This window comes from Canis lupus, chromosome 35, assembly GCF_011100685.1.
Source record: "Canis lupus familiaris isolate Mischka breed German Shepherd chromosome 35, alternate assembly UU_Cfam_GSD_1.0, whole genome shotgun sequence".
NCBI classification, from domain to species: domain Eukaryota; kingdom Metazoa; phylum Chordata; class Mammalia; order Carnivora; family Canidae; genus Canis; species Canis lupus.
In genome coordinates this window covers 25,732,395-25,745,335 of record NC_049256.1, presented here as the reverse complement: position 1 = coordinate 25,745,335, position 12,941 = coordinate 25,732,395, and the positions used below count along the sequence as shown (strand labels likewise).

General features: G+C 48.1%; 1 protein-coding gene across 3 annotated transcripts; it reads right to left on the bottom strand.

Annotated features, from left to right (window-relative positions):
- Positions 1-747: 747 nt before the first annotated feature.
- On the bottom strand, positions 748-12,843 carry LOC100855640 (butyrophilin subfamily 2 member A2). Of its 3 annotated transcripts, XM_038584382.1 has the most exons (7): positions 12,335-12,839; positions 11,235-11,582; positions 6,021-6,302; positions 4,485-4,685; positions 4,058-4,078; positions 3,936-3,962; positions 748-2,410 (listed from the first exon to the last, which is right to left on the bottom strand). In XM_038584382.1, exons 1-7 carry the CDS (start codon positions 12,417-12,419, stop codon positions 1,791-1,793), a joined length of 1,584 nt encoding a protein of 527 aa, XP_038440310.1. In that variant the 5' UTR covers positions 12,420-12,839; the 3' UTR covers positions 748-1,790. The 3 variants fall into 3 exon arrangements, with proteins under 3 accessions (XP_038440310.1, XP_038440311.1, XP_038440312.1); XM_038584383.1 differs by lacking the exon at positions 4,058-4,078 and having other exon boundaries at positions 12,335-12,843; XM_038584384.1 differs by lacking the exon at positions 6,021-6,302 and having other exon boundaries at positions 12,335-12,838.
- Positions 12,844-12,941: the final 98 nt, after the last annotated feature.

Sequence of the window (12,941 nt, the reverse complement as noted above, 5' to 3'; positions counted from 1 at the left end):
GAGGAGGAAACTCACTTCTCTGAGTCTCCAAGACACTCCCATCTGCTATACTCTATCACTAATCCTAGTCAATAAACTCCGCTCTTGCTTTTTCCTGGCTCACATTTGATTTCTATCCCACTCAAAGCCCAGGACCCTCTTGGTGGGTCCTGCAGAAACCCCGCTGGGTCTTTGGGCCTGCCCTACCCACTGCTTCTCTGACTCTACTTTTTTTTTTAAGATTTTATTTATTTGAGAGAGAGAGAGAGAGAGTGAGCACAAGCAGGGGAAGGGAGGAAGCAGACTCCCCACTGAGCATGGGGCCCCACATGGAGCTTGATCCCAGGACCCTGAGATCATGACCTGAGCTGAAGGTAGAAGCTTAACCAACTAAGCCACCTGGGAACCCCTAGCCTACTTTTTACAACTGGATTACTACTATTTAAGCCCTCACTTTAGATACCTGACTTGGTTCCAGGATCCTCTATCCTGGTTCTCAACATATGATTTGAAGATTTCTGGCAAGGTGGGGGGATCCCCTGTTATACTTTCAAGGAGTCTGTAAGGTTGATACTCACTAGTGTACAGTGAAGCATACTAGAGATGACATGGCCTGTGATACCTCAACACTAAGGACAGACGTACCTGTGAGGGTCTAGCCCATCTTTTAGTGAAAGCCAGATATTAGATTTGTGAAAACCTTAAAGAATGCTACATTTCTCAATAAAATCTATTTTACTTTAGAAACAAGTTATTTTTCATAACACATTTTTATATTAACTTATAATGGGTTTATTATTGCTATTTTAATATAAATTGCAAATACATTTTTTATATGTCTCAGTTTCCATCTTCAATGCCATAAATATTGGCAGATATAACCCAGCTGAGCAAAAGCTCTTTGAGGCCCCTCAATAATTTTTTTAATTTTTGTTTATTTTTAAGGTTTTATTTATTTAGTGAGAGAGTGGGGGAAGGGCAGAAGGAGAGGGAGAGAGGGAATCTCAAGCAGACTTCTCACTAAGCACAGAGACAAGGGGCTGGATCTCAGGGCCCTGAGATCATAACCTGGGTTGAAATCAAGTGTCGCACGTTCAACTGACTGCACCACTCAAGAGACCCTCTCCATAATTGTTAATGTTTAAAGGCAGCCTGAGGTCAGCTGCTTTTCCCACTGAACCTGAACCTGGGGACCTGCCAAGTTGGGGGTACTCACCTGCTCAGGTGGGACCATAAACCTTAGGCCATACTCAGGAACTGAGTATTGACTTCTAGGCTATTGAGGGGAGACCTGAGCCAGGCTGAGATGTGTCTTTATCCTCATCCTCCTTTAGCTTGGAGGCCAGGAGAGTTGTGCTGTGTGGTCTGGAGATGCCAAGGGAGGGGTGGGAACAGACCACCAGCTCCAGAGCTCCCTCAGCTACCACAGCAAGGCTCAGAGCACCCACACCCTAGGTCCCCATGCACCCCCTGGCTGGCTTCCTTTATGCCTGACCTCCACATGTGGCTTTCCTCCCCTGGCAGCCTGGTGTGTTCAGCTGCCTTCACCCTGAGTCACTCTGATCTGAAAACCTGTCACTTTCTCACACGTTCCTCTTGGGTGTGAGCCATGTGGTGGCCCTTCTTGGAACTGGCCCCTACCCCACGATACCAGCAAATGAGTTCCTAAAGCAGCAGCCTAATGAGGGGCTGGGCCTGAAAAGAGTGTGAAAGGAGCCTCCGGAGGAGGTTCTCTCAGGTGCCCAGAGGGAAGAAGGGCCCATTTCCTTCCAGGGGTGCTGTGCGTTGGTGGCAGGAGGGCCAGGGCTTCTCTACTTGGGTCTGAGGCCAGGGAACTGATGGTGGCTGCGATGGGGCCCCGTCCTGTGGAGGATCAGGCCGCCCTCAGGCACCGTGACCCCCCGGGCCCCAGTGAAGGCTGGACAGATGAGGAGCAGGCTATCATCAGACCCCAGCCTGAAGAAAGGCTTCAGGGGCCCAGAAAAGGGTGACCGGGGACATGTGTAGATATGTGATCTGTCCCTCATGTTGTAGAAGGAGATATCTCCAGCTTCATAGTCCAGAAAGATGCCCACTCGGCGAAGACGCTCTTTCACGGGGAGAATCTTCTCGGGGGAAGACAGGGCCCGGTACTGGTTTCCAAACATCTCCAGGGTCCAGAAGCCATTCTGAGGAACCAACAGGGCCTCCCCTTTCCGCTCAACGCTGTCTCTACAAACCCCCACGGCCCACACCATCACATTTTCCACCTCCACCTCCCAGTAATGCCTCCCCGAGGAGAAGCTGTCCAGGCCTAGGACACAAGGCCGGCAGTCAAATCTCTCCAGGTTGTCAGGGACACTCTGCCTGGAGGGGCCTCGTCTCACTCCTCTTCTGTCCTCTGTCAGGAAGAGCTCAGGATGAGCAGTGTCGGGGTCAAGCACCACATCAGCTGCAGAGGAAGTGTCAGCGTGAGGCCTGGGGTCTCAAGAGATGGGCTATCCCTGTGCTCCAGAGAGGTCCCAGGAATGTGGTGGGAGATCCCTGTGTGGCCGCCTTTTCCATGGAGGCCCCTAGGTCCCAATTCCGAGGCAGCTAGCTCACAGAATCCGGGAGGTGACACTTCTCCCTCCTGTGTGACAGGGGCCTGGCCCCAGGGAGAGGACAATCAGGGCTCTAAAAAAATATGGGAAGGGAACACCTGGTGGTTCAGTAGTTAAGCATCTGCCTTTGGCTTAGGTTGTGATCCTGGGGTCCCAGGTCGTCAGATTGGATTGAGCTCTGAATGTGGCTCCCCACAGGGAGCCTGCTTCTCCCTCTGCCTGTATCTCTGCTTCTCTGTGTCTTTCATGAATAGATAAAATCTTTAAAAAAAAATGCAGGAAGTTTAACGAATGGAAATTAATGGCTCCCAGTTTTGCTCCACATTCTTAGGTCAGCCCCCTTTTCTATTCAAGACATGGGCGGGGCAGGGACTCTCTTGAGTGAAGGAATTTTACAACCTGGCTTAAACCAGAAAAGAGGCCCATCCTGCCCCCTCTCCCAGTGAAGCAGTGAATGCCATTTTCTCTCTGCAGATTCCCAGGTAGTGAAAAGTCCTTTCGTTGATTCTCTGTACGGCACCAGTTTAACCAGGTAACAACAGATTTCAGTGACTCACAAGAGCACCCCACACAGGGGACAAAGGGAGGGTGATGTCTCCACAAGCCAACCTGCTTCTGCTTTAGCAACATGGGTCTGCAGCCTCTGTCTCTGACTTCTCTGGATGTGGGAAATGCTGCATATCCCTGACATTCTGCAGATTCCGCCCCTATAGGTATTTCTCAGCTGATCTACATTCTTACTGTGTTAACGTGATTTGTTGATATGTCTGACTCTGGCAGTTTTGAAATTCACCTACAAAGGAAAGGTGCAAGTACGATGGTATCTGGTAGAACCAGGATTCCTCAGTGCTTTTGAGCAGAAGGGGAGAAATCATAAGATGCAAAGCACTCTCTAGGATGGGGCCTTTGGATCCTATGCTCTCCACTGTGCTCAACCCTTGCTCCCATCAGAGGCCATACACAGAGCATCAGTGTTCCCATGGAGCAGGAAGGCATTCTGGTTCCCCAAGCAGCCACCCTTACAGGGGGCGTGAGGAAGCTTATTGCTTTTCCAACACATGGTTCTCCAACCCTGCGGAATCTATACCATCTTCCAAAGTAATCCAGGATTCAAAGAGTAACAACTAGTAAAATGTAACCTATGGGGTGGTCCATTATGTATGGTAAATGTCTGGTAAGCATAGATCAAATTATTCTAAACAAGAGGACAGTGGGAAGTAAGCCACAGCATCCTTCAGGAGCTGTGGGAATTCCCTAATGGCAGAGCGGACCAGGGTGAAGGGACCCCAGCCCCCTGTTTGTGACCTCTAATGTGCCCTGTTGGCTGGCCTGGGGGCAGGGCTTGAAGCCTGAGGGCATGTCCAGGGTGCTCACCAGCATGTAGCAGGGATCGTCTCCAGTCTGCAAGGGGAACAGAGATGTGAGCTGCAGGAGCCAGTGAGTAGCCCAGCAGAGTACAGAATAGCATGGGCTACCCCCGGGCATGGCACACTTACGCAATTCTTCTTGAAGTTGCTCTGAAAAAAGAAACAGAAGCCAACTAATGTCCTCGACAGAAGAAATAAGAGAATTGGGGTTTGCAGTAAACAATGGGCCCTTTGTGAGCACCCCTCTTCCCCTGCCTTTCCCTACGGAGCTGTCAAGATTCCAGAAACCATCTGTGAGCCAGTGGCAGTATTATCAGTACTTACTAGGTTTGCTTTTGTTAGATGCTCTGGGGCTGCACACAGGTGAGGGCCCAGTGTCTGCAGGAGGCAGCAGGCAAGCCAGTAGGGTCAGTCCCCAGATGCCACTGTCCCCAGTCCCTGGCTGTGGCCTCTATTCATTCCCAACTCTGCACCCCCACCCCCACCCCCACCCCCAGGCTTCCAGCTGTCAGAGCTGTGTCCCTGTGTGGCCGTAACCTGTCCTCCCATCTTTTACCTCGGATTTGACGTTCTTTCTCTTTTTCCACTTGTTCTTTCTCCGGTTCCTCACATGCAACTTCTTTCGCTTCATTTTCGACCTCTTTTCCCCTGTGGAGTTTCCTGACGAGACAGATGCTTCCAGCGGAGAAGAGGAGCAGAGAAGGCAAGACAGCAGCTAGGCTCACCATCCAGGGGAATGTGCTGGGAACAAAGGACTCTGAACAGGGAGCCAGAAAGGTCCCACTTAGAAGAAGGACAAGATGGACAAGATGCACATGGAAAGAGCTTCCTGGGGTCTCTACTCTGCCAGAAACCCCACAGAGGAGGTGCCTGGGGGGCTCAGTTGGTTAAGTGTCTGTCTTTGGTTCAAGTCATGATCCCATGGTCCCATTGAACTACCACAGCCGCCACCTGGCACAAGCTGCCATCCCTCCTTGCCTGAAATATTGCAGGCAATATCATCCCTACCCCTGCTTCTGTCCTCAGCTATCAGCCTAAGTGCCATCATGTTACTTCTCTGCTCCAAGCCTTGTAGTGTTTCCTATCACGCTCAGACTAACTCACTGCCTGTCCACCAGCCACACCTGCCTCTTGGGGTTCCTTGAAGCTGCCAGAGGAGCTACCTACCCATCCCTCCTCCAGGCTCTGAGCTCCAGGCTCTAAGCTCCATACTCCTGCCTCAGGCCCTTTCCATGTGCTGTTTCTGCTAATGGCGTTGCTTGGTTCAAATATCTGCACAGCTCATGCTTTACTTGCCCAAATGGCATCTTTTCAGTGAAGACTTCACTGACCATCCTATTTATAATGACAACTCCCTCATCCCCCAGCATGCCCTGTCCCCTCCCCCAATTAATTTCTTCTATAGTACTTATCACCATCTGATACAATCTGCAGTTTCATTATTTCACCTATTGCTCTCTGCCACTCTAGAATGTTAGCTCCATGACAGTAGGGATCTTTATGTATTTTGTTCATTGATTTATCTTTGGTCTTTAGAACAGTGCCTTGAACATAGGTAATACTTGTTATGTATTTGTTGAATGTATTCGTGCATGTCTGTAGTTAGAGAATCCCACCCACCGACCCCTACCTTAAGAAATTCCATGGGCGGGAAGGGAGAGACTCAGCAGGCAGCACCTCTGGGTGTAGCCACTTGCTCAGGCCACTCCACATTTATGATTGTCCTAAATATTTAAAAATTGCTGCAACGGGGCACCTGGCTGGCTCAGGAAGAAGAGTGTGTGACTCTTGATCTGGGGGTGTTATAAGTTCGAGCCCCACGCTGGGTGTAGAACTTAAATAAATAAATAAAATTAAAAAAAAATTCCTACAGGATAAGAACCGTGACAGAGAAAAGACAATCAGAGAAGACTTTGATTTTGCCCTTGAGAAAAGAGAAGGGGAGAGGTCTCGCCTCAGCTGCAGCTGCCAGCTATTCAGAGCTTAGGACCCTTCCACCCTACGCCTCTACCTACCCATCCCTCCTCCAGGCTCTAATATGTCTGAAGATCCTGCCTCCATGTGATGAGCCTCCAGAGGGCAGGGAACTAACCTGGGATGAAAATCACAGTTTCCCTCTCCTGGCCAAGCAGGGTGTTGTTGACAGAGCAGGATGCGTTCCTCACAGAGAAGTCCATGATGATCACAGCCATGCTGACCATGAAGAGGCCATTCGCATCCACAGTGTGAGCCTCCTCCAGGGCTGGCATGATCTCCCCATAAGGGTCCCTCCACGTGGCATGGGGCTCTGGGTACCACCCTATGGATGTGCACTCCAGCCGGATGCCTCCATCCTCGTGGCCCTTCATTTCAATGAGGGGCTTAGAGCCCAGGCCTGGGGACAGAGACCAGGGAACAGCTAAAAAGGCAATGGTGTCTTAGCCTGAGTGTCTTAGATCAGCTCTCAACAGGGAATGCTAAGGGGGAAGAGGAAGACAGCAAGTCACCAGTGGCCACCAAAGCTGGTTATGGGTATTCTACACATTCCCACAGTAGCCCTTCTGTGAGGCGGGGAGAGATAGAGGAGAGGAAGGAAGGAAAAAGACCCTGATCGGGGATAACATCAGGAGACCAGTGTGCCAATAAATCACAAGATCTCTGAGGACAGGATGACATGGCACTTCGCTTTGGGCTCTGACCCCATCACAGTGGCACACCTCCATCTGTCTCATACTAATTGTTTGTCGATTGCTTCATTCAGTCAGGGAATTTAGTTTTCTCCCTTCTGGGTGAGTGTGTCCACTCTGACCTGAAACAGGCCAGTTGAGGATTTCTCTTTCTGTCCTGGGAGGACTGCTCAGTCTTGGTGGTCTCCTGAGGCTCTGGAGTCACAGGAGAAGGATAGAAGCCTGTCAGGCCAGCAGAATCTTAGGAAACTTTCTGACCTCAAGAGATTGTCCCTTCTCTCCTGGCTCAGGGCTTCCCAGGACCACAGGTCATCAGGAGTGGCAGGTTTTTAGGAGAATGGACAGAACTAGAATGCTGAACCAACCCTTACCCCAATTCAGAGATGATTACCTCTCGGGGGGACCCTGTCAGCCAGGGGATTTCCTCTACAACATCTACCTATTAGAAAGATCTGGGTGCTCCTGGGATCCTCAAGCTAACAGTATCATCTCCTCGACGTCAGCAGAACATCACAAAAAATTCTGACTCTGAGCTCTTCCCAACTTATTGTCTTTAAAAGAATCTCTAAAAAGGGGCACTGGGGCGGCTTAGTTGGTTTAGCATCTGCCTTTGGCTTGAGTCATGACATAATCTCAGGCTTCTGGGATTAAGCCCCATGTCAGGCTCTCTGCTCACCAGAGTCTGGCTTTGCCTGTTTGTGCTCTCTGTCAATAAATAAGTAAGATCTTAAAAATAATAAAAGCAAAATGTTTAAAAAAATAAGAGTCTCTAATAAAAGAGAATACTGGTACAAGACCTGCAAGTGCACAGTCCTAAGAAACTTCTGCTCCTTTAGCCAGGGGTCTTGCAGTCACCAAAGTCTTAAATTAAATTAAATTAATTAAATTAAATTAAATTAAATTAAATTTTAGAACAGCTCAGCAAAATAAAATTCCTGTTTATTGTTGGACAATATTGTTTCATCCACACTTTTTTTTTAAGATTTTATTTATTGGGGCTCCTGTGTGGTACAGTCAGTAAAGTGACCGACTCTTGGTTTTGGCTCAGATCATGATCTCAGGGTGCTGAGATCGAACCCTTGTCTGCCTCTACTTCGGGCTCAGCTCTACACTTAGCATGGAATCTTCTTGTCTCTCTCCCTCTATACTCTATACTCTCTCTCCCTCTATACTCTCTCACTCTTTCTTGCTCTCTCTTGAATAAATACATAATCTTTTAAAAAATAAGGATTTTCTTTATTTATTTGAGAGAGACAGGCAGAGCAAGCACAAGTGGGAGGGAGGGTGAGAGGGTGAGGGAAAAGCTGACTTCCTGCTGAGCAGAGATCCCTGCGCTGCCCCCCACCCCATTAGATGCTCAATCCCAGGACCCTGAGATGACCTGAGCCGAAGGCAGATGCTTGACAGACTGACCATAGGCACCTCATATTCAAATATCTTTTTTTTTTTTCCAAATGTCTTTTAAGTAATTTCTTTGTTGGAGAAGAAATGGGTAGGAAATATCAGAAAGGGAGACAGAACATAAAGACTCCTAACTCTGGGAAACAAACTAGGGGTGGTGGAAGGGGAGGAGGGCGGGGAGGTGGGGGTGAATGGGTGACGGGCACTGAGTGGGACACTTGATGGGATGAGCACTGGCTGTTATTCTGTATGTTGGCAAATTGAACACCAATAAAAAAAGTAATTCCTTTGTTAAGGCAATTCAAAATATTAAAAGACAAAATTAAAGCAATCATGTAAGTCTCAGCTACCTGCTCCATCTTATTTTTGCCAAGAAGAAATAAACCAAAAATAAAAAAACCTGAAAGACTGGCACAGAAACTCTAAAGTGTGAGAAGATTTAAAAGAATTTGGCAAGCTGGAAATAAATTCTACATAATGAGGTTCCATGGGGTTCAGCCAGGGCAAGATTGAGACAGTAGACATAAGGACAAAATCAGCCAGCCAGTCAACCGACCAAACAAAAAACCGATAAACAATTCTACAACTCAGCTCAGAGTGGGGCAGGCCAGACCTGAGTCGTGCTCACAGGAAAGAATAGAGGTTTCCTGTTACATACAAATCATCCTACTCAGCTGTGCAGTGTTGCTGTGAAGAATCAGGCCACCAGGGTTGAGAAATCCTCCTGCCACAACATTTTCTATTCATCCCATAGAAGGTTGCACTTCTAAGTGACAAAGATGGGGTCTCCTGGGGAGGCCACACTGTCCCCTAAGCCTTCCTTCCATTGGTCTAATTGACTGAAATGCCATTGATTTATGTGTATCTTAAAGGCTCTTCCAGCCTTCAAATGTTCCTTTTAAAGTATAATACACTGGCCCTGAGAGAGAGGTCATGCCTTAAAACCATTATTAATAAACTCTGGGACATGCCACTTCTCCCCTACAGCCTTGCCAAACTCCTACTGATTACATTGTCACTAGTTCTCCTAGGGGGCCAGCAGGCTTGGCACTGGAACATGCTTTAATAAAATCATCTGGACGCGTCAGTCATTCTCATATGATTAGGATTTGGGGAAAGGGGAGAAAAAACAAAATTAATATCTATTGAGACAAGGGATGTCCATATGCCCTCCCCCATGTGGTTACTGACAGGGGCTCTTCTCACTCTCAATGTCAGAGGGTTCAAATGACGAAGTATATGGTCCACTATCTGGCCCCCAGACTCCTAGCACTGGGCCAGATGGGACTTCCCATTGGTTCCTCTGGGGGAGCCCCCAGAGAGGTACAAATCTCTCCCTGACTTTGCTCCAATTGTGGTCATTTGCCATCCTTTCAGTGAAGATATTCCCCTCACTACCCCTTGAACTCTCAACCCCTTCTCTGCTTTTTTCCACACTACTCACCACCATCTAAGATACAGTTTAATTCAGTAGTTTATTGATGGGCTCTCTGTACTCTCTAGAACTCAGGCTCCATGAAGTCAGGAACCTTCCTGTATTTTGTTCACTACTTTGTCTTCAGTTACTTGGAACAGTAACTTGAATATAGGGGCTTGTTAATAACGGATTTGTTCAATGAACTTATGAATGTCTGTCATGTGAGGGAGCCCAAAGATAAATTTCCCCACTCTGCCTTTTTTTGTTTTGCCCTTTTTAAATGTGTTTATTGAAAATTTAAAAAATATATATGTGGCTCACATTTGTGGCATATATTTTATTGCTAGTGAATTGTTTTGCTTTAGATGAACCACCATGCATCATTCTGATTGCCTCCAAAGTCTTGATGGTTTAAACTGACTCTGAAAGTTTGATATCAGCAATGTATTTGTTTTTCACTCATTCATTTTACAACTATTTATTAAGTATCTACTAGGTGTCAAGCAACTTGCTAGGTGCTAGAGATAAAGTGGTGAATAACTGCTATTGTTAGATCCTGATTGGTTCTGGTTATGATTAGGACAATAAAGCTTAAGAAAAAAAAAAAAAAGTCCAAAGGGGCACCTGGGTGGCTCAGTTGGTTGAGTGAGTATCTGTCCTGGGCTCAGGCCCTGATCCAGGGGTGCTGGGATGGAGCTCCACATTGGGCTCCCTGCTCACTGGGGAGTCTGCTTCTCTCTCTGCCTCTCCCCCACCCATCACTCATGTTCTGCTACTCTCTCAAATAAATAAAAACTTTAGGAAAAATTTTTTAAAAAGAAGAAATCGATTGAAAATCAATGAGAAACACTAGTCTTTGAACTTAATGAAAAACATATGGATCATATACTATTGGTAAGAGTGTATATTAGCATGAACATTTTGGAAAATAAATTTGTAGTATCTATTACAGAGGAAGAAGAGAAATACTTCTCATCATACAACACTTCTAGGAACATGCTTCAGTTGGGGATTTTGAGAGGGATTTTGTTATGAATTATACCCCCCCACCCGCATTCACATGTTGGAGTTCTAACCTCCAATACCTTTGGATGTGAAGAAGAGATCAGTAGGTACAGAGAAAGATACCAGGCTTGTGTCCACACAGAGGAAAGGCCATGTGAGGACACAGCCAGAAGGTGACCATCTGCAAGCCACGGAGAGAGGCCTCAGAAGCCAAACCTGTGGGCAGCCTATCATGGTCACATGGGTTATTGTTCATAGTTCCGGAATCTGTATATTAACTTTTTTAATAAGGATTTTATTTATTTATTCATGAGAGACACAGAAAGAGAGACAGAAACACAGGCAGAGGGAGAAGCAGGCTCCATGCAAGGAGCCCAATGTGGGACTTGATCCCAGGCCCTGAGCCAAAGGCAGACGCTCAACCGCTGAGCCACCCAGGTATCCCTATATTAATGTTTTATAAGTTTTTCTGGATGTGTATTATATATCACAATAAAAATATCCAATTAATTATAAAACGAGTTGCTGGGAAAAACCCTTAGAGATCTCTTAGTAGGCATAAGAATTATCTGTGGGAGTTAAACCTTCACTCTGGCTCAAGGCTACAGTGGAGTTCTGCATATGCTTCTCAGGAACTGACGCCCACACTGAAGCAAGGCAAACCCACTCATTTGGTCCTTGGGCCAGAAGAAGCTACCTTCCTGTTTAAAGGGGATGCTAGGCAAAAATCTGCTGGGCTGCAATGGTCCTGAGGTTGGGAGAGAAACTCTTCCTAAGGGTCACACTGAAAAAAACTGAGCAAAACGAAATGACGCACTTGCCACCATCAGGTGCATAACAGCCTCGTCATAGGATCTGCCTTCTTGGAAGTAACAGTGGTAGATGCCGTTGTCATGGGCTGTGACATTGTGTATGATGAGTGCCACGCTCCCCTTGTTGATATGTTCGCTCACAAAGGTGGTTCTTCCTTGATACTCCTCCATCTGCTCCTCTGTTCTCTCCCGCCCAGCCTTATACACGAGCACCGCCAGGGAGAACTGAGATCGGAACCAGCGCACCTCCATGTGCTCTGCATCCTTCTCGGGTGACAGGTGGCAGTGAAACTTGGTGTTTTCTCCCGCCATGGCCAGGACTGCATCTGTCGGCCCCACAACAGTAAACTGGGCTGTTCAACAAAGGAGCAGAACAAGGCATGGCCATCAGATATCAAAGGCAGGAAAGGCAGTGGTTATTCCAGGGGACAGATGTATTCTTTCTAGAGCCACAGGGGCTTCCTGAGCTGAGCCAGTCAGTGTGGTTGGTTGGCAGTGACAGATGCCTGGTGGGGGATCCACCGAGGTTGTGAATACTTATTAAGAAGCACACACTGAGCACTGTGCCAGCAGACCCTGTGCTTACAGAGATTTTTCCCCTATTCCCAATGTAACACAATGCCTGGAGTCTAGGATAAACTTGATCTGTCCATTGTGGTAGCCACTAAGTCCCCACTGGAACGTACTTTAAATGAAAAGTACACACACACACATTTTAAAATGTTAGAATAAAAAATGTGAAATATCTCACTGTTAATAATATCTTACATGAATTAAAAGTTTACATACCAATATTCTGGTTATTTGGGATTAAAAAACATGCATTATTAAAACTTATTTCATCTATTTCATCTGTCCCTTTTTACTATTTTAAATGTAGCTACCCAAGCACTTAAAATTGTACGGGCAGCTGGCCTTTGGGCCCTGCCTGTATTTCTATCCGATGGCGATGATGTACATTCGGTGCACACGAGGGGAGTGAAAGTTGCTTGAACCCCAACCGCAGTACTGATGCATTTTACCTCTCGGCAGACTGAAGTGTTGACCCCCCACCTCCCACTCCCGCCCGGGAAAGCCGACGGGAGCCAGAGGCAGGCGCCCTTACCTGAGAGCGGTGCAGAGCCGCCGAGCATCACGACGAGCAGAAGGGAGCCGGGCGCGGAGAAGCGCAGAGCAGCCGCCCGCTCCATCGGCGAACCCGGAGGGTCACCCGGGGGCGTCTGCGACCCGAGGCCGGGGCGAGGGGACGGTGCGGGGTGCAGACGCAGAGGGATCAGCCACCGAGCCTGGGCACCGCCTCTGATGGATAGCAGACCTTCCTGGGACCCGCCCCGCGATGCTCAGCGCCCCTCCTCTCCCGGCTCGGTAGTCTCCTGATGGACCCGTCAGACATCCCAAGGAATAAGCCAACCACGCGACCATCCGGGAGGCCGTTTTCCGCCCTCCCCGGCTCACTCCTCTGGCCAGAGTTGAGTTTCTTCAGGTGTCACTTGATACTTTTCCATCGCCTCCCCCCACCTTCCACCCCTCCCGGGGATCGCTCAGAGTGATGGCAGGGAAAGCCAGACCCCTCTCCCGGGGACTGCCTTCCCCCAAATCACCTCCCACCCACCGCCCCAGCCCTGCCCCCGAGGGGCGAGCGCGACCCTCCCTTTCCGACCATCTCGAAATAACTTCTGCGTTATTTCTCCTCTGACGCTCAAATGATTTTC